The sequence below is a fragment of the Myotis yumanensis genome, unplaced genomic scaffold (assembly GCF_028538775.1).
Source record: "Myotis yumanensis isolate MYYU_CA2020_CCGP unplaced genomic scaffold, mMyoYum1.0.hap1 SCAF_9, whole genome shotgun sequence".
NCBI lineage: Eukaryota > Metazoa > Chordata > Mammalia > Chiroptera > Vespertilionidae > Myotis > Myotis yumanensis.
The window spans coordinates 37,726,876-37,748,001 of NW_027223760.1; the positions used below are offsets into that span (position 1 = coordinate 37,726,876).

A 21,126-nucleotide genomic window follows, 5' to 3' on the forward strand; every position below is an offset into this window, starting at 1 on the left:
GAAAAATATCACCTAAGTAAGGTCAGTGTGGACCAGCCAGTTAAAGTATATACTATTGCTATTTAAAAATTCGACTTCAGTTCTGCTCAATTCAGCATATATTTATTGCATACCTGTTGAAGGCCAGGGACCGGCTGAGGGCACAAAGTTCTTACCCTCAAAAGCTCACATTCTCATGTGCTACTTGGTTCCATGATTTTCCTGTGGCACACAATGGGACGGGTTTGCAGAACACCCATGTTTCTTCTCTCTTTCTTCCCTTCCCAGAATGGAAGAGTCAGTGGTGGGCCCCTGTATTGCCTATCTGCAAAAAAAGTTCTACATGGAAATACATATACATGTACATATACACATACATGTACATATACACATACATAGCCTCAAGATGGTTTTCCAAAATTATTTGTGTGTATACAGATATTTGTGTCTGTTTATATATGTTTTCCAGAAATGGGAAAATAGTGTTGTATCAATGTTGGTTTCTTCACTTCAACTTGCTCTCAAATAGTTTAGGAATTAGTCTCCATGTGTATATATATTACATGTGTGTATATAATGCCCAGACACAGATAAATGTGGTGAAGTATTAAAAGTTGGGGGTATCTGATTATGGAGATATGGGAATTCTTTGTGCTAATCCTGCAAGTTTTCCACATCTAGAGCAGCGATGCTCAGTCCTGGCTGAACATGAGACTCAGCTGAGCAAATGATGAACTATACAATAGGCTGGCCTTTCTCCAGACCAATCCAATCAGGACTCCTAAGAGTTTGCCTCAGACATATAATTCTCAAAGCACAGCCAAGATTGAGAAGTTCTGATGTAATTTCCTAAACCCCACACTGATTCACCCCCTGTGCCTGTGTTCCCGCTATCTCCCGTGCTAGGAAGGCCCTCGCCCTCCTGTTCACCTTGCAAATATGTCCTCACTTGTCCACACCCAACTCAGAGTCACCTGCCTAGTGAAGTAATCCAGACAGTCCCACATCCCACCCACAGAAAGAGCCCATCTTTCTCTTCTGCTGTTTCTCTCCACACTCTCTGTTATTCTAGATCACATGCTGTATTCAAATGATGTGTTTACTCTGTCTCCCAGCTAGTAGTGAACTCCTTTAGGGAACAGGTCCTCATCGTGTTTACTTTCATCATCAGCATGGGCCGGGCATATAGGAGGTTCCACAGCATGTTCACTAACTTGAAAGCAAATAAGGTCGCACCTGTTGGACTCAAGGAGGAGCTCTGAGGATTTAGGAGGATCCCTGTGTATAGCATGTGGCACTTAGGGAAGGAGATGGAATCCAAGCATGAGTAAGGAGGAGAGGTGGATGGGAAAGAAGTACATGTGATAAGCCAGTAAGGCAGTCAGGCTGGACCACAGGCAGAGCGGGAGGGATGTGGCTGAGAAGGGAGCAGGTGCAGACAGTGAGGGTAATGCAGGTCATTCTGGGAGCCGAGTCTGCATCTAGCACAGTGCCTAACTACACTGAGCATCTCACTGTAATGTTTGTCAGGGAATAATGAGTGAATTCATTTTTTATTACTCCTGAATCTTTTGAGGGTGAGGTCATGAAATCTCATGAAAACTATTAACCCTTTCCTCAGAAAAAGGCATACACACATATTGTTGCTGGAAATTTAATAAGATTTACAGATTCTCTGAAATGTCTCCAGTGATACACACACACAAGTTATATCCCAACATGTTTTTAATATATTTTATTGATTTTTTTTACAGAGAGGAAGGGAGAGGGATAGAGAGTTAAAAACATCAATGAGAAAGAAACATCGATCAGCTGCCTCCTGCACACTCCCTACTGGGGATGTACCTGCAACCAAGGTACATGCCTTTGACCGGAATCGAACCTGGGACCTTTCAATCTGCAGGCCGATGCTCTATCCACTGAGCCAAACTGGTTAGGGCCCAACATTTTTTAAATGGGATAAAATTGAAGTTTAGGAGCAACACACATATATAAGATGGTCACTTTAAAATACTGTGAATAAGAGACGCATCAGAAGACACTTTTTATGAAGTCACTACAGCTTTCCAAGTTGGACCTGGGTGCCTGAAGTTGAGGCACAACAGAGGAGATCCAGAGGAGAGAACAGAGTCAAGAGACAGTTATGAGACAGTGGAAACAAGGGAGTTCAGGGTGACTCCTGCCTTGTTTTTAGAACCTATATTTTACTCTATTTAAGAAATATTTATACAGTGCCATTTACTGTGTGCCATACTCTTTCCAAGAACTTAATAAATATGAACTCATTTAATTCTCATATCAACCCTGGATGATAGATATTATTATCTCCATTTTATAGATGAGGAAACCCAGACAGAGGTATGTAACTTCCCCAAGATCACACAGCTTGTAAGTGGCACAACTGGGATTCAGATGCATGGGAGTCTGGCCACAGAGTCTGTGATCTTAAGTCTGTGGTGCTTTTTTTAAATTAACTTTTGTTGACTTTATTAGGATGGCATTGATTAATAAAATTATAAAGGTTTCAGGGGTAAAATTCTATAATACATCATCTGTATATTGTATTGTGTGTTCACCATCCCAAGTCAAGTCTCCTTCCATCACTACTTATCCCCCCCTTTACCTTCTTCTACCTCCCTACACCTCCCTTTCTGTCTGGTAATCATCATACTGATGTCTGTCCATGAGGTCTTTTTGTCATTGTTTGTTTTTGTTTGGTTTAGGGTCTTTTGTTTGTGTATGTTTGTTTGTTTTGCTTAATGACTCCTGCCTTCATGTATTTGAGTGACAGATGGATGGGGTGTCATTTGTCAAACTAGAAAATCCAGGAGAGGAACAGATTTGCATGATGGTGAATTCAGTTTTGTTTGTCTTGAGTTTGAGTTTCCCAGGGAAGAAATAGATGGAGTTTCCCTGTAGGAGTTTGCAGGTCATGGGTGATAAGATGGGGTGCTCCCAGGTGTTGGGTGAGAGTCAGAGGGCTGGGGCTCAGTGTACCAACATTTTCAGGGGACAGAGGCAGGAGAGCCAGTGGTGAGATAGACACGCAACATTGAAAAAGGCCAAAGGAAACCGTTTCCAAATGCCAAAGTGTCCATTTCATCCAGTAAGGACAGAGATTGTTTTTCAGTTTGGTAGATGGAAGTTCATGGTGATCTCAGTGAGAGCAACTTGACGTTATGAATGGAAGCCATTTAAAGCCCCCGAGGAAGTAAAAGTGCAGAGACCAGAGGGCTTCTGGAATTGTCCCTCTGAAGGAAAATGTAACTGGATCTCTGGACAACATTTTGACCTTGACCAGTTCCTCCTCCTTGAAAAATCCACTTTCTTCTAATCATTCTATTCCCTTCATCTCCACTTATCCATCTTTAAAGTATTGATTTTCTCAGAAATCAGTCCTAGGCTTCCCTTTCTTCTCTCTAAGAAACTTCCTTTAAGCAACCCCTGCAGGCTTGTGTTGTTAACTACCATCTATAGTGATGACTCTAAAATGCACATTTCTAGCCCAGTCCTCTCCTCTGCCTATCATATATCTCTGCTTTTCTGACTCAAAGGCAATTCAAACTTTACCTGTTCAAAGCTGAACTCATGATACCTGCCACATCCCCACCCCCACCAGGACCACCTCTGTTCCCTTAAGCAGGGACATCACCAACACCCATCCAGAAATACAGGAGTCTTCCTTAACACCTGTCTTTCACTTTCCTGCTTCTTAACTATCTCAGGTTGTGTCCACTTTACCCTTTAAACATGTCTTGATTCTAGCTACTTGTCCACCAGGTTTGTAGGCAGTGATGAATGGTCCAAACCATTACCATGATTCCTCTGAACCATTGCAACAGCCTCTTTCATGGTCTACCTATATCCCCTCTCCTTTCCCTCCAATGCATTCGCCAAACTGAAGCCAAAATGATCTTTGAAAACTGAAAATCAGGTTTTTTCACCTGTGTATAAAACCCTTCAGAGTTACCCATTACTTTCTATACAAAGACCAAAATCCTCAAAACGTTACTCCCTATCTCAGATGAAGTTGGTTGTGGCAAAGCCCTCATCTCATTTGCTGTCCCTAAAGCACTCTAACCCGCTGACTGCCACACATGCCGAATGCAGTTTCAGAAGCGTGACCCTGGAATTGAGGATGCAAACTCTCTTCCTGTTAAAATTCAAGTCAAGTCGTTCAGTGCCGTTGGCTCTTAAACTCCAAGTGAGAAGGCCCCCTGGCTCCTTCCTACACAGTCAACTCATAGACCACAGCACTTACTGATGTGTTTAAAGTAATATACATTATATTTGTGTCTCGTGGGGAGCATGAGATTTTTTTGGCATTTCTTCTCTGTGCAGATTCAGACACTGAAAGCTTATTACATAGAAACTGACCTGGAAGTCACCTGGCCTTTAGAGAGAATGGTGAGAACATGGTTACAATGGCTATGCATTCACCTGGGGAAACAGAACAGGCACAGGTGGACATTAACCCATCCCAGGTCCAATGTCGTTAGTCCAAAATGATTAAATTGAAGAAAACATCAAACAAACAGAATTTTAAAAAATTAGGAGGAAATTCAGCATGGAGCACTTGGGGATAAAAGCAGATTTTGCCATTGTAAGGCCAGGAGAGAAACATTGTATTTCAGGATTGCAGAGCCTTGGGAGTACAGTGGGAAATACATTTAAACAGAGCTGGGCCTTGCAGATGGCCCTGGAAGGAGCTGGGCCTGATGCAGAATGGGGCTGCCTACAAGGAGGTGATATCCAACATCACTAGGAGCAGAACTCCATAGAACTCATTATTTTTACCAGATGATAAATTGAAAAGCAGTTAAGGAGAGTGATTATTTGGACAATGGAATTGAGCCATAAAAGAATTTAATGACCCTGTGCTTCCTCAGTGTCAACTACCCAGCAGTTACAGTTGTTATAGAAGCTATACAGAGCTTTCAGGATGTGGGGTAGCTGGGATGAGGTAGAGAGCAGCTTTGGAAGGCAGGAAGGAGTAAGCAAATACTACAGCATTTCTCTACAATCAAAGATAAAAGGAAGGAAGTCTTAATATGGACTGAATGCTTGTGTCTTCCCCCAAATTCACATGTTGATGCACAAACCCCAATGTGATAGTATTTAGAGATGAGGCTTTGGAAGGTAATTATATAAAGTTTATATAAAGTCATGATGGTGGGGCCTTTGTGACAAGATTAGTGCCCTTATTAGAAGAGACCAGAGAGCGTTCTCTCTCTCTCTCTCTCTCTCTCTCTCTCTCTCTCTCTCTCTCTCATAATGTGAGCACACAGCAAGAAGACAGCTGTCTTCAAGCCAGGGAGCTGTCTGAAAACCAGGAAAATAGACCTCACCAGGGATAAAATCAGCTGCCACCTTGATCTTGAACTTACAGCCAACAGAACTGTGAGAATACATTTCTGTTGTTTAAGCCACCCAGTTATGGTACTTTGTTATAGCAGCCCAAGCTGACTAAGACATATGGTTTGTATGAATAACTGGGTCAGAGGCTGGGGGAGTAGAGGAGGAGCATATGTAGGAGGCATTTCACAGGCTTGGAGACCAATTGTGAACATCTCTTCTCCAGTCCATATTTAATGATATTATGTCATCAGATTGAAATAAGCCAAGGTATGAGTGTTTACACCATGGGAATAGGCAAACACTAAAAATCAGCGTTTTTCCCACTGGAGAGCCAGCTGTTTAACATTAACCAGTGTACCATTGGATACATGAGATGAAATCCTTGTGGGAACAGAGGTCCATGGAGTTCTTGTATTCATAATAAACACTAACCTTTTTGTTGTGGTTGCTGTCTCTGTTTTAATTACTAATACACAATGGCACTCTTCAATTACCTTTTATTACCCATCCAGAGTGATTCAGCATTTGTAGACTCTCCTGGAAAAGTTAACCATCATTTAAAGTATTGTTTCTATGGGGAACTATTTCCAAATTGCAAGTTACTGACTTTAAAATAAACTTTTGGAAAATAGCACATTTGTGAGTTGGGAGCTTTCAATTCTGGGTCCTTGTGGGGAGGTTAGAGAACAAAAAGAATCATGTTGATTTAAAAAATACAACTTGCAAGAGAAATCCTAAGTGAAAAGGCAAAAGGAATAGAATTATTGAACTTGGAGGAGAAAGAGATGAGGAGCAACTTAGTCACGGGGGTGAGTGCCAGCTGGGTGTTTGTTTTTTCCACCATAAACATCAGGGACTTGGGTTGACGAGGGGGAAATGTCTTTATGGTGCTATTCTGGGATGTATGGCTTGTGGATTTTATTTTGAACATTTCAAAACTTATTTTCTTCAATCAGGAGTGGTTTACATAGGATCCGTTTTGAGGACCAAGAAATGTTAAGATGAGATTACTTGTCATCTTCAAGGGTTCCTATCACCTTCATGTCCCTAAGTCAACAGATGGCATAATGTATTTCAAATTTTTGAGAAGCTTTATATTATTCAATAATCCCTTTTGTAACACATCTTGGAATGTAATCATCATACATCTTAGAATAACTAGACGCAAAATGTATCAGTTTCTATCCAAAAATGAGTATCATAAAACTCAAGCTATCTGATATTAGTATAAAAACCTCAAATCAACTATTCTAAATGAATACTCTTTGACCATTTAATGAGGGAAAAGATGTTATTTGGGGATTGATAAATTAGTGTTATTTTAGTTATTCATATGGAAGCGTTGGGGATATTATTTTCCTGAATGATATTGCAGTACCCTGATTTGGCATTTCCTGAAAGTAATCTGAAACAAAGAAATTATAGCTGTAACTCTGCCGCTTCAAACCTTAAATGTTTCACAGCACTCCCAGGCCCTGGTTTAATAGTTGCTTTATGATGCCGTTTCAGAATAACACTCCTAAGCATGGAATAACCCTTCCTCCAAAACTGACATGAATCCATAAAGCTTGTTAACGATGACTGTAAAATCCACCAAAAGTGTTCTCGGTGGCATATTTTTGGTTTATTTATCTAAAATCCTTAGCTTTCCGAATGTCGCTTCATGATCAGCCTTGCTCATCTCCAGTTTATCTAAGATCATACTATTTACCTGTGGTTGGCCCGCTCCTCTTCTTCACCTTTACATAGTGATGGCCTCTGCCTCTTTGGGTCCTGGCTCCAATGTCTTTTCTCCCAGGAAGTCTTCCTAGGGCCCTGGAGACCAGGCTAGTGCCCCCCGTGTTGCAGGTCCCCCACTGTACACTCTGATCCTGTACTCACCACACTGCCTTCTAACAATGTCTGTTAGTTAAAGCATCTTCTAGACCAGCGGTCGCCAACTGGTGGTCTGTGAGGCCCGAAAGGTTGGCATCTGCTGCCGAGAGCTCCTTGAGAGCTTAGGATCTTCTAAGCAGCAAGATGGGGCTCTTATCACATAGCCTGCCAAGAAGACCACAGAACGCTCACCCTACACTCGGAGCACACTCACCATGTGTTCAGTTTGTTGATGCATCTCCTCCACACCCGCTGCTAGACAGAAAGCTCCTCAAGGGCGGTGATGCATTTCATGCATCTTTACAATCCAGTAAGTCATGCGGTGACTAGTGTGGGTTAAGTGTATGTTTAATCCTGTGATTGCCAACAAGGACACTGGCATTTTTCAGCAAGACAATTCTTAATTGTACAAGACAGTCCCACACATTGGAGGACATCGGCAGTCCTGCCCCTGCCCACTAAATGCCAGTGGTACCCCCATCATTTGGACACCTTCCCATACACACATACATATACATGCACACACGCATGCACAGACACATGCAAATGCACACCCACACACATACACATGTGAATACATGCACACACATGCACACACGTTTGTAAGAGTTCTTGGGGCAGGGGGGCTCAGAGGAAAATAGTACTCTCATAGTTGAGAGCCTGTGGCCAATTGAACTCTTTTTGCAATAACTCAGTGAGAAGCAGAACATGGTAGACTCTGCAACAGTGCCAGATGACTTACTGGAGAATTGTATGTGTGTGGTGGTGTCAGGTGGGGAACAAGGTGGCATCTGTGCCCTCAATAAAACATGGTAACATGTCTTTGTAATATAACTAACTAATCTTTATCAAACATTTATCACGTACCCACGCACTGGGCTAAGTGTTATACTTTGGTAATTTAATCCTCATAACAACCTGTGTGGCCCCATTTTTCAGAGAAGGAAACTGAGGCTTAGAGAGTTTCAAGCCATAGACCAAGTTAGCACCCTTGGTTAGCATCAAGGCCAAGATTCATCCACAGGAGTCTGACTCCAGGCTTTGCTAGACTATTTAACAAGAAGAAACTTCAAAATTCCCAGATGAAAGAACCCTTTTCAAGTGTGTCCCTCCTATTGATTATAATATAGAGTGCGTTTCACAAAATATATTCTGCATAGTGTTAATTTAGTGGGATGAGAATAATGGGTTCCATGGGCAAAGAAGTTTGAGAAATGCTTTCAGAAGGGTATGTGTACAGGGCAATGAAACAGTAATTCTGAAAACCAAACAAGCCTCAGAAGGGTGCCTCAGTGTTTCACAGTGAGTCCAGAGGTGATTTCAGAACATTTGGGATCAAACAGTGGGAAAAACTACAGCAGGAGCTGGTCTGCCAGGAAATGATTAAAAGCCAAGTAGTGTTGATTAGGCTACAGGAAAAGACTGATGAAGGATTAGTGACCTTTCTTCTAATTTCATCATAACAATAAGTACAATTTATTATGTGCAGATTACTTAAGTATCTTTTGTAATTTTCACTATTTTTGATCTCCCTTTCACAGATAAAATACTGAGTCCTAGAGAAGCTGGTGAAGTAGCTTCCCCTAAGGCCGCATAACTATTTAACGGCAATGCCGAATTTGAACCCAGTTCTACCTTCATGTCTTGTGATTTGAAACACTATCCACAAAGCTTCCAGGACTTATGGTTTGCTCAGGGGCTCTCCGAGTGAGTGAACGTCCAAAGTGAAACCATCTCAAAGACTATGCCTGGGAAAGCTTTGAATTGGTGATTCATGTTACAACACCGCCTTCTTTTCGGTGTATCTCTTCAGCCTAAAGTAGTTATCTGGTCTGAGTACTAAACTGGAAGTTTCTTTCTGGCATGATTTACATTTCTTAATTGTACTATTATATTTTAAATTAACAGATCGCCACATTGTTGCATGATTCTTTTTTTTTTTTTTTTGGATTTGTGTTGATGAAATGACATCCATCTGCCTAGAAGTGCACCCAGTCTGAGACCCTTCCTGGAGTCAGAGTGCATCCTCGGTGAACTGCCTTAGCGGCCACTCCAAAACTAACAGTTGACCAGGGTTTAAATTGTTGGTGGTACCCACATCCAACCTCTCATTTTTCAATTTCCTCTTTCCTTTTCTTTTCAACAGATGTTGGTGCATTTTTTGAAGAAGGGATGTGGCTACGATATAACTTCCAGGCATCCGGGATCAGCGGCAAAGAATCGGGCAGCAGATCGGAGAGCTCACCGGATCCACAGGGCCCACTGCCAGACCTGGCCCACGAGGAGATTCGGTTCAGCTTCAGTACCTCCAAGGCGCCCTGCATTCTCCTCTACGTCAGTTCTCTCACCACCGACTTCTTGGCGGTCCTCGTCAAACCCACCGGTAAGGACAAAGACAGCTAGCCGTTGACCTAAGTAGAGATGAGCTTTGAAGCAGTGAAATTAATTTTATATAAATCAATGAGTCATCCTGATTATGATAATTATCAATAGTTTCCTACAGAACATATAGATGTTCAGTAGAATAGAGAATCAGAGAAATTTGCATTCCTAACCAGTCTCAGGATTTCACATTCATAAAATATATCCCTGACATAAAGGTCGCTTAAAACAGGGGTATATTTACATTTATAATATTGGCACCATCTTGATCTCTAGATATGCACTGAGCCAAAGAGGGTCAGACAGGTGGCTAAGACAGGCATCCTGGTGGCAATTTTGGGCATGGCCTTATGGCCTGACTTAGAGAGAAGTGTAAACCTTCCTAATGCATATAAACTTGAGATCTAAGACACCTACAGATTTAAGATCACTTTCTTTTCTAATGAATATATTTTAGGTGTATCAAAGAGCGAGTCTCTCTAACTCATTTCCCAGATAGCTTGTGTAGCTGGCACTGTGGAGGTCCCCCTCTCATCATCTTGCTCTTCAGCGGTTAGGCTCTGTAGCCTTCTTTGATGGTGACTGCAGGTTGTAACATCTGAAAGATCAAGGTCTTTTTCCAAGGGAACCAAGAATTATTATTATTATTAACATAATTCAGCTCGAGTTTTGAAAAATAGCAAATTCTTCAACTTGTTCTTTGGACAATACACTAAGTTTAAAAGATGGGTAAATAAATGCTAGGATTTTCCCTTTTAGAAATTATTCCTAAAGTAATTAGCCAAAAATTAGATAGAAATTTAGCATGAAGGTGTCCATCATGGTGTTACCTCTAGGAATTAGAAAGGACTGAGAAGTGTAACTTGAGTAAAATTTTGGTTTGTGAAAGAGGGAATCACAATTTTATGCAATGTTATGTATCCATTAAGAATACTATTCATAAAGAGTAATTAATGGCATGAAGAAAAATATTTTAGCAGTATCATGTTAAACCAAAAAATAAAGGGGGCAAGATACAGTTTTGACTGTCTAATATCAGTCTAACTTCGTGAAAAAATACTAGTATAGCCAGAAAAGCAACAACGTGAACCAGGTGTCCGTTTGGATGTTGGTGCTGCTCCTGAGTAATACTCTTCTACACGCGTCAGTGCCCACACTGAGCAAGGATCCCTGTTCTAAATAGCAAAAATAATACATGAAATCAGAGAGGAAGCAGAAGGAAAAGGGACATAGCCCCTGCTTTCCAAGAGTTCATGAGTAAGTTTACATCTCCTGGGTCTGGCTAATAGATTTTTAATCCACTGATGTTGTCCAACTCAGTGGGCAGGGACGATGGTTCTCACATTTAGCTTGTCAAGAATTTAATGAACACAACCCAGTAGATGCTGTATTGCCTGCTCCTCAAGACATGGCCGTGCAAAAATGTGGTCCCCAACTGTATTCAGTAACTCAACAGCCACACATGAGAGCACACATGCTGGTGTTTGTGGGCATTCGTCACAGGCAAGGGTTTTCATTTAATAGTAAATTGGTTTAATAACAGTGGTTACCATGGAATGCTGCCCAAAGCGTGCTAAGTGTTTCACAAATATCCATTCCTTTAAACACACATCTTTGTGCCATAGACACTATTCTATCCCCTTTCTACAGGTGACCTGGGATACATAGGTTCAGTGCCTTGCACACCCAGTGGGTGATGGCAAACCCAGGTTTCTAGGCCCAGGTGCTGGTTCCAGGCCCAGAGCTCCGAGCTGCTCTTTCCACACTGCAGAGACCCCAGGACCCTCTCAGTGCATTTGCAAAACATAGCCAGCTGGCTTCTGTCAACTTATCACAAGGCCATCCTCAAACTGCTGATGAAAATGTGGCTTTTTTACACTTAAATACTGACTTTTTTATTAACTGAGATATAAAGCAAAAAATTTTAAGGAAGTCATTTAGGGGGAAAAATCAATAAGGACTATGCCAAAATAATTTTTTAAAAAACTAAAATGTCTTAAACTAATGTCTTGGCACCCCTCTAACTCGACATAGTCGAGCTGTGTTCTCTTCACTGTTCCCCAGAGGCAGCTCCTCCCCCAGTTCTGACAGTGCTCTGACTCAGACACCCAGACTCACAGCCTGGTATCATCCATGCACATTCCACCCTTCCCCATCTTGTGGGCCATCAGGCAAAACAGTCCTGTGGAGCTTGTGTTTGGGAGGTCACACCCAGCATCTTTAGCAGCCCTCGCCTCCCATAGGGCTCCTGGGACCCCGTTACCCCTTCATGGGACAGCAGGGCCCCTCCATGTGTCCACCAGGGTGCTCTGTCCCAATCCAGCTCTCTGCTTCCGGTCCCTTCCACCTTAACCTCCCACCACAGCCAGAGTGGGTCTTCCTTTATGCACAGTATCCCTATCATAGAAGGAGTAGTGCCTCCTTCTCCCCGAAAGACCACAGGAGAAATCCAAAATCCTGCAACCTTCCAACCGAGCCCTACCACCTGCCTCGTGGGGAAGAGCTCCAAGTGTGGAACCAGAATGTCAGGGTTTGAATTCAGAATCTGCCTTTGTTGGTCGTGAGATGTAAGTTTCCTATCTGTAAAATACTGCCTGCCACATAGGGTGTTGTGAAAATCAATGTGTAGAGCACTTATTGCATGTAAATGTTAGAGGTTATTATTATCCACATCCCCTGTCTTGTCACACATTCAGTGACAAAGGAATTTGTTCTACCCCAAGGGCTCTGTGGGCATCTGTGTTCCTGCCCATTACATTCCCTTTTTTGGAAAAGCCCCGTCTTCCTCTCTGGTCTAAGACCTGCCTTTCTTTTTTTTCTTTTTTTTTCTCTCTTTTTTTCCCAATTACAGTTCACATTCAATATCAGTTTGTATCTGTTTCATGTATACAGCTTGGTAGCTAGACAATCACATACTTTACAAAGTGTTCCTCCCGGTATTTCAATGTAGACCCAGGTCAAGTCTCGTCTCCTTTCAGTGACGACTCCTTACTTTAAACTCCTGTTACTCTTATTTTCAACGTCATCTGCTTGGCACTTAGTGCCCTGTGTTGTTATCTGTCTTTGTTATAAGGACTCCCTGTCTTCCCAGCCCACAATAGGTGCCAGTAGGTGCCAGTAGGTGAGTATTTACGATGACAGTGGTGGCGACCAGGAGAGAGTAAATCTGGAAAGCACGTGAGTGGCGGCAGCCAGTGCAGGAGCAGTTCCTTAACACTGCTGTCATGCCCTCAGGAGATGAACACTTACGAATATTTTATTTTAATGAACAAATATTAATATTTCTCCCTATCATCATGTTGTACTTCTCTTGTGCTATTATTTGAAAGCAATCAATACAGCATTTGAACTTTATTATTCAAGAATATTGCTATTATGGTTTATAGATATTCATTATATATAATATAAAGATCCAACTCATCTTTTTTCTCAAAGCAAATAATTTCTGTTGCCATTGAGGGAAGCAGTTATAGACATCTTAAATCATATTTACAAAGTTCAAGAAAGCAAGAAAAGAGAAAAATAATTTTAAAAAACCACAACTGAATACTGATTTGAATGAGCTGGGGAACTTAAAGGGACCAACAGCGGAGACAATAGAGAGAAGAATGTCCAGTTTTTTTGCATAATTACTGGTCCCTCTGAGCTCTGGCCTTCAAAGGCAGAGCCATCTTTTACTTCTCTCTGTCTTCCCAGACCCAGGCACAGCCTGGCGCACACTGGGGAACTGGGGCTGGCCGTATGAGAAGTGACTCGACACTTAGAGAAAAACAGCCCACTTTCAGACCCTGAAAAATTGGATTCAACAGTGCTTTGCACATCACTAAATAAATGTTTTCTAAAGAAATGAATAAATAAGTGATGAATGAATACAGCTACATGTTTAAGAAAGTTGGCTGAGATTATACAAGGTTAGAGCACCGGAAGCAAAGGGGAGTCAAGACAATCAACTTTCTGCATGTTGCTCAAATAACCACCTGCTCATCTCCTTCACTCTGAAATATAGATTATTTTTAATGCTGTTAGGATAAAGGAAAAATAGAGTAAAACACTGAAGAATGGGGAAAAGAAGCAGGAAAAGGAAGCAGCATATTCAAAGGTCCTGAGGTAGGAAGGAGAATTTAATTTCTAGGACATAAGAGAAGTTGAAGGTAACAAACGTTAAAAGTGAGAAGGTAAATGGTATGATTTGAAAATAAAGCCAGAACCGGTTTGGCTCAGTGGATAGAGCGTTGGCCTGCGGACTGAAAGGTCCCAGGTTCGATTCCGGTCAGGGGCATGTACCTGGGTTGCGGGCACATCCCCAGTGGGAGGTGTGCAGGAGGCAGCTGATCGATGTTTCTCTCTCATCGATGTTTCTAACTCTCTATCTCTCTCCCTTTCTCTCTGTAAAAAATCAATAAAATATATTTTAAAAAAAAAAGAAAAGAAAAGAAAGTAACAGGCAGAACTCAGATCAGACAGAGCATCATAAGGTACATTAAGAATGTATGTCTTGCCCTAACCAGTTTGGCTCAGGGGATAGAGCATCAGCCTCTAGACTGAAGGGTCCCAGGTTCAATTCCGGTCAAGGGCATGTACCTTGGTTGCGGGCACATCCCCAGAAGGGGGTGTGCAGGAGGCAGCTGATCGATGTTTCTCTCTCATCAATGTTTCTAACTCTCTATCCCTCTCCCTTTCTCTCTGTAAAAAATCAATAAAATATATATATTTTTAAAAATAATGTATGTCTTCATCTTATGAGCAACTGGAAGACTTTGAAGAATGTTAAGTAAGCCATTGAAAGAATCAATTATGCATTTTGAAAAGACCTCTCTGCAAAGAAAACGTGGGAAAGAAAAAAGCACAGAAGGAGGGAGATCATCATTCATTCATTCAATAAATATTTATTCACACCTACCAAGTATCAGAAATTTACTCTACATTGGAATAATATCATAAATAATATATACAAAAGTCCTTGCTCTCATGAAACTTACATTTGAGCAGAAAAACACACAATAAATTAAGACAATATGTAGTACATTGTATTATAAGAACTATAATAGGAAAAAAAATAAGGCAGGAAAGGGAGGGCCTGGCCAACAGAAAGGAGTGGGTAAATTCTGCTTTTAATGAAAAAACCACAGAAATAATCACTAAGAAGATGATATTTGAGCAAAGACCTAAAGGGGGTGAGAAGTCAGCCAGACAGATAACTGTGGAGTGAGCATCCTATATGAAAGAATCAGCAAGTGCAAAGGTCCTGAGGCAGGAACATGCTGGCTTCTGGAGAAACAGCAAGGAGGCTACAGTGAGCAAGGAGGGGAATAATAAGAGATTATGTCAGAAGTGATAGTGGAAGCTCATATAGGGCCTGGAGAGCCATTATGAAAACTTCCATTTTTATCACAGGTGAGATAGGAGGAAGGCATTGGAAGGTTCTGAGCAGGGGATCACTTGAAGTATCAGGTCGAGAGGAGACGGGTCTGTGAGGGGCAGAGACTAGGGTGGGGAAGGTGAGGGTAGGGCAGAAGCAAGAGGTTAGCGTGGAGGCTAGTACAGTAATTCAGGCCAAAGATGATGGTGGCTTGGTCTGGGGGTAGGAATGGTGATGATAAAAAGCAATAAGATTTGAGGTATATTTTGAAGAGCCAAGATTTGCTGACAGACCATACGAGTAATCTAGAAGGAAGAGGGGAGTTGGATTTTTTTGGCAGGAGTAGCTGGAGGGATGAAGGAAAATGTGTGGAAAATTGCAGTGGAATATTTGGGGCGGGGGGTAAGATCAAGAGTCTGATTTTGCATCCATTGAGTTTGAGGTGTCAATAAGAGAATGGGAAGAGCAGAGAAACAGGGGACTCACCGAAGAGTGAGGTGAGGTCAAGTCAGTCACTGATAGGGAGTGGCCAGCACAAGGCACCAGGGGCGAGGGGCTCTGATGGAGCTGAGATAGCAGGGGAGTAGTTCTTATGTGTTTCACATGGGACATTCTAAGCACCATGGAGCCCCTGTGGGTACAGAGATGAAGAAGAATGGGACAATCTAGACACATTTCATAAATGAAAACCAACAATGTTTGATTGAAATGCTGTGAGCAAAGGGATCTAGAATAAATACTAAGGTAAATCTCAGAACCAGCGAAGGTTTGTTGAATTCGCTTTGAAAGCAAAAATAGGAAATGCAGTTCATTCTTGATCGTCCTAATGAACGTTTCTTTCAACTCTGGGAACTTGGCAGAATATTTTAAGTAGCACTTGTAATGCTGGAATGCCTAGATGAGGAAAGGCAGCATTTAGAAACTATTGCATTTATTTGTGTATATATAAGAGCATGAGAAATATCTAGAAGGTGATATGGCCAGAGAGTTAGAGTTGTTATCCTGGGATGGTGAGGTTTCCAATGACTTTATTTTTTTATTTCTGTGTACTAAATTTTAATTATTATGTTTTATTTCACAACTTAAAAATCAGAATATCAGTTTTGTTCCTGTAGAAGGTGCATGAAAGAGACCACAAGGAATCCATGAGGTGATTTGCAATTGGTCAGACTCCATTTTTTAACCTCAGAGATGTTAGCTATTAAAATGAAGATTCCAATTTGAGTGAAAAATGAAATAAAAATATTGGTCTTTAAAAATCATAAATAAGACATAAAAGTTATGTTTGCCATGCAGATTAATTAAAACCAGGATCTAGAATATTACATAAGTCTTCTTGAATATTGGGAAGAAAGAAGGAGGGAAAAAAGAATAATTCATCCAGGCAAAGTGAGCTTTCACAGAGGCGACCAGGACCCAGGGCCCGGGAAGCCCACCATTTCCTTTGTTTTGCATTTGGATTGAAGCAATCTCTAACCTCAAATAAAAGTAATTGCTTTGCTCCCTTAGTGTCAGCAAAGCCACCCCAAATCCCATATGTTTATCTTTTATAAGTTATGTTTGTTTTTAATACTGTATGCTCATGATTCTTTCATACGCCAAATGGCATGCTTTGCCGATTCTGTGAGACTGTCCCTGTACCCTGCATTTATTTTTTACTTCAAAGTATTTTGTGGGGCCTCCACATTTCTATATTGTATATACTTTCATTATTCCTTCCCAGGCACACTCCCATCTTGGATCATTTTATGCCTTTTGCTGCTTCAACTTTGAGATCGTGGTCACTGATGGCTCACTATTGGTAGATTGTAAACCCACCGGTGCCAGGTGCTGTTAACCCTCATGTGCCTCGGAGCTAGTGACTCAGAATTCAGAATGGCAGATGTAATTGATGGACATCAAAGGAGGGAGCAGGGTTCAATGCAAACCTAAGTGTCAAGGATTGGGAGAAGTTTTATTAAAATGAAACCTGGAAAAAAATTACTGAGTTTTTTTCCTATCCCTTATATAGGAAACTTACAGATTCGCTACAACCTGGGTGGCACCAGAGAGCCATATAATATTGATGTAGACCACAGGAACGTGGCCAATGGACAACCCCACAGTGTTAACGTCACCCGTCACGAGAAGACCATACTGCTCAAGGTATGCATATGTGTGCATATCGATTGTATATGATACAGTATGATAACCTCTATAATACTTGGCCATTGGTTTTATTTGGTTTTGTTTTGGAGGTGGGGCAGATGGAAGAAATGCGTGCTCATCCTTTCTCCTACAGATTCCTAGTTAGTGAAGTAGCAAGATACATAGTTTTTCTAGCAGAGACAATGATGAAGTTGATGGTAATGAAATTTCATAGGGAGAATCTAGAATAAATGTTGACTCTGTATATTCTCGTAGCTTTCCTCCTGTGGTCCACACAGCCATCAGTCTACTGAAGCGGTTCTCAACCTGTGGGTCGCAGGGGTCTTTGGGGGTCGAACGACCCTTTCACAGGGGTCGCCTAAGACGATCGGAAAACACATATATAATTACATATTGTTTTTGTGATTAATCACTATGCTTTAATTATGTTCAATGTGTAACGATGAAAATACATCCTGCATATCAGATATTTACATTACGATTCATAACAGTAGCAAAATTACAGTTATGAAGTAACAACAAAAATAATTTTATGGTTGGGGGTCACCACAACATGAGGAACTGTATTAAAGGGTCGTGGCATTAAGAAGGTTGAGAACCACTGGCTACTGTTTTTATCCACAGCACCATCTTTTTCCTCCATGCGCTGGGATGTCTGAGGCTTAACGCATTTCCCAGCAAAGGATACTGTAGTTTATCTGACCTATTTCCTTCACTCTTCCAACATGATATGCATAACTGTATTTTTTTGTCTCTGTGGATGCTTTGTCTTAAAAATCTTCAGAACATAAACCTTCCATAGAATCTCAGACCCTACTTGTAGACTCTTAGCACACAAAGGGATGGTTTTATCATGACGCTTGAATTTTATGTCAGGTCCATTGTATTATCCCTACTTCTACCGCCGATTTTTACAATAAAGAAACCAGCCTGGGAGGCACCATGAATAAAACATAGCATGAGGAGGTCTCCCTGGGAACCAAGCCAAAAGATCAAGGATGGGAACTGTCACTGCCTTCACTAGGAGTTCAAAATAGATACCTGTCGGCAGGAAGAACTGCGGGGATGCTGTTCTGTCAGTGGAGTGTCATTTGGCAGGGGTTCAGCCGCCTCTCGGACCTCGTTCAGATTCAGCTACTTGCCGACGGAAGTGCAGGTTGTAAGAAAAGGCACAGCCCTGTCTCTTTCTGAGCACAGGTGGATGTCAAATTCATAACTTGATATGGAGTTTATGCTTGGCCTATAGCCATCAATGCTAGAGGGTATTTTAAGGATAGGTCTTTCCTAGGAAAAAAATGACAACAGGAAGTTACAGCTTATTGTGCAGTCAAACGTAGTATAAATAAGGTGACTTCACAGTGACAGACAGAGTCTCTGTGCCTAGCTAAGTGCCTGGCACATAGTAAGTCCTGCAAATTATTTACTAAGTAAACCAAGCCCATCTGTATCCATAACTCCTGGTTCATAGCACTTTATCAACATTGTGTTTATTGGCTTTTCATTGGAGACATTCTCTTGTTTTAAACCATGCCATCTGTCATCTCTTTTGAAGTAAGTGATTTATCTTGCCATTTTACCATTGCAAAATAATATTAAAAGATAAAAAGAGCTCAGTAATTGGCTCTAAAGACAGTACACCAGACAAGACCTGCCACAGCTGTAGACTCATGCAAGGCTAACCCTCACTCTCTCCAAGAAAACGCCTGTTTATTAGGACTGAGCCCTATGGGTTGCAGAACCACAAGCAAAGATGAGGAGGGGGTGAGTGGGAGCAAAGGGTAGAGGGATAGGCTAAATAATTCTATTTCTGGATATATTTCCCAAAATGAGAGTTTGGAGTTAGGGTAGATTAAGAAGGACTTCCTTTTGGTATATTCCATTAAGTCCTGCATGCCCCACACTGGGGATTGAGCCCACAACCCAGGCATGTGCTCTGACCGGGAATCAAACTATGACCTCCTGGTTCATAGGTCAGTGTTCAATCACTAAGCCACACTGACTGGGCTAACCAGCAACTCTTTAAGAACAAAAAGCAGCTTAATCAGAGCGGCAGTCTGCCACAGTGAATTAGAAAGGGACAGACTGTTTTCAGAACCTGGGGCTTTAAAGCCTGGAAAGCCAGGGAAATTTGGATAGTGGATAAGACAGACAGTCGAGAACCCTGGGAACTGAGGAGACTCTGGGAAGAGTCTGTTCCCATTGCTCAGGGTATTTGGTTGCCAGTAACCAAAGACCAATTCAAAATTCATTTGTAGGAAGAATTCCTGGAGTCAGTCCTGGAATTTAAGAAAGAGAAAACCAAAATTTTAGAAGAGATTCCAGGGGAGCAGAAGGAGCAAAACAAAGACTAGAATGCCATTGAAGCCTCTCTCTCTCCACCCCTATTCCTCTCTCCCTTCCACACTCCCACCCTCATCATCTCTGCTTGTCCATCCCTCTGTGAGGACTGCATGAATACCTCTCACTGCAGCCTCCATCCTTCACATATTCCCAGACACAGGCTCACATCTTCCTGGTTTTGCTAACAGAGAAAGGCTCTAGTTTCTTGGTTCTCTTTTTTAAATCCCAGGGACAGTCCTGGCTTGGGTCACATGCTGACCCTTTTGCAGGGACAATGACTGATAGCCCCTAATCAAATCTCATGACTAGAGTGGGGAGTTGGGGAGAATCCTCCAAGAGCACAGAACCACAGCCCCAGAGAAAGGAAACAAGATTGCTATGGAAAGCATGGGCTGTTCAGTGCTCTGAGGTCAGGCAAGAGAGTGTAGAACAAAGTCTCCCATAGGAATCACACCCAGAGCATTGGAAAGCCCTGCTCTCTATCCTCCTTCTGTAAACAATGCCGTGCAATTGCACTGAGATTTCCGAATGTGTTTAGAAAGCCAGACGTCTCAACACGCTTGAATTCATCTGGGAAAGACTTTGTGGTCAGGGTGCTTTGTTGTTCTCAGCCCAGCCTCTCAGGGCCAGCCCAGATCGCACATGGAGGCGCTGTGGGTGGTGAAAACAGCACCAGGTGTTAGACTGGTTGGGTCAGACCAGACCTGCGTTCAGCAACCTCAGTACTTGAGATCTGGCTAGGAAAGAATACAGAGCGAAGACTCAAACTATAAGAGAACATTTATTTATAAAATCACAGAGGTCGAAGAGTAATTCATAGAAGAATGCACTTAGGAAACAAGTTATAGAGGTAAAGGAAGGCCCTTGTAACTTGGACCTAAGAAAGTAATGGCAGTGTGCCTGGGTGGAGGGAGAAGGGAAAGGCACAGGCCTGCTCCCAGGAGGGAGGATGAGCTGGGTCCTCATCCTAAGGGTTTTAAGAGTGGAAATTTTAGGGGAGGTTCCAGGGGGAGATCTCAATAGAATATTCAGGAGTTTTCTAGGTGTGTCTTTTCAGAGTCTAGGTCTCCACTGATTGATTGGTCAGTGCCAGGGCATGGGGTCATTATCCTATGCAGCTGATCCTGAGGTCACCTGTGGGGTTACTTGTCTGGTTTTGTTGCTTTTCTGGGCCTGGAACTGAAATACAACTGAGGCCTAGATGTTATCTCTAGGGAGAAAATGTCAGGGGTTTGAAACCGAATGACCAGCGATATGCTGGGGGAGGAAAGGTCACCCTGGGGGTGAGGCCCCACCTACAGTTATCCTTTGTTAGGCACCTGGGGCTTTCCATCCTGGTGATCTTCTGCACCTAGTCCGTCACCCTTGCTCTGCTCATGTCTGTCAACTGCCTACCACAAAGGTAGAGATGGTTGAAGAAGAAAAGATATGGCTCCTCTGTGGAAAAGTAGGTCAGGCCAGCTCCTGCCCTCCCTTATTTCAGGCAGGGAGGCCTTGCAGAGCACGGGAGTCATCCTAAAAGGACCTTTAGAACTCTAAAAACTTTGATTTATTTTTCCTGAAACATCTTGAGAACTTCTACAACCTCAAGGATGTATGGAGAGAGATACAATAAAATGTTAATTACAACTACTTCTGTATAAAGGGGTTGCAAATAGTTTAATTTCCTCTAGAGCATCGGTTCT

General features: G+C 42.0%; 1 protein-coding gene across 1 annotated transcript in view; it reads left to right on the plus strand.

The window, feature by feature from the left end:
• CNTNAP2 (contactin associated protein 2) overlaps positions 1-21,126 on the plus strand; it is a 1,802,564-nt gene that overhangs the window by 1,659,960 nt on the left and 121,478 nt on the right. Inside the window, exons 19-20 of the mRNA XM_070424092.1 lie at positions 9,359-9,595; positions 16,965-17,098. Coding sequence (XP_070280193.1) covers positions 9,359-9,595; positions 16,965-17,098 — 371 coding nt within the window. The remainder of the gene's footprint in view (positions 1-9,358; positions 9,596-16,964; positions 17,099-21,126) is intronic.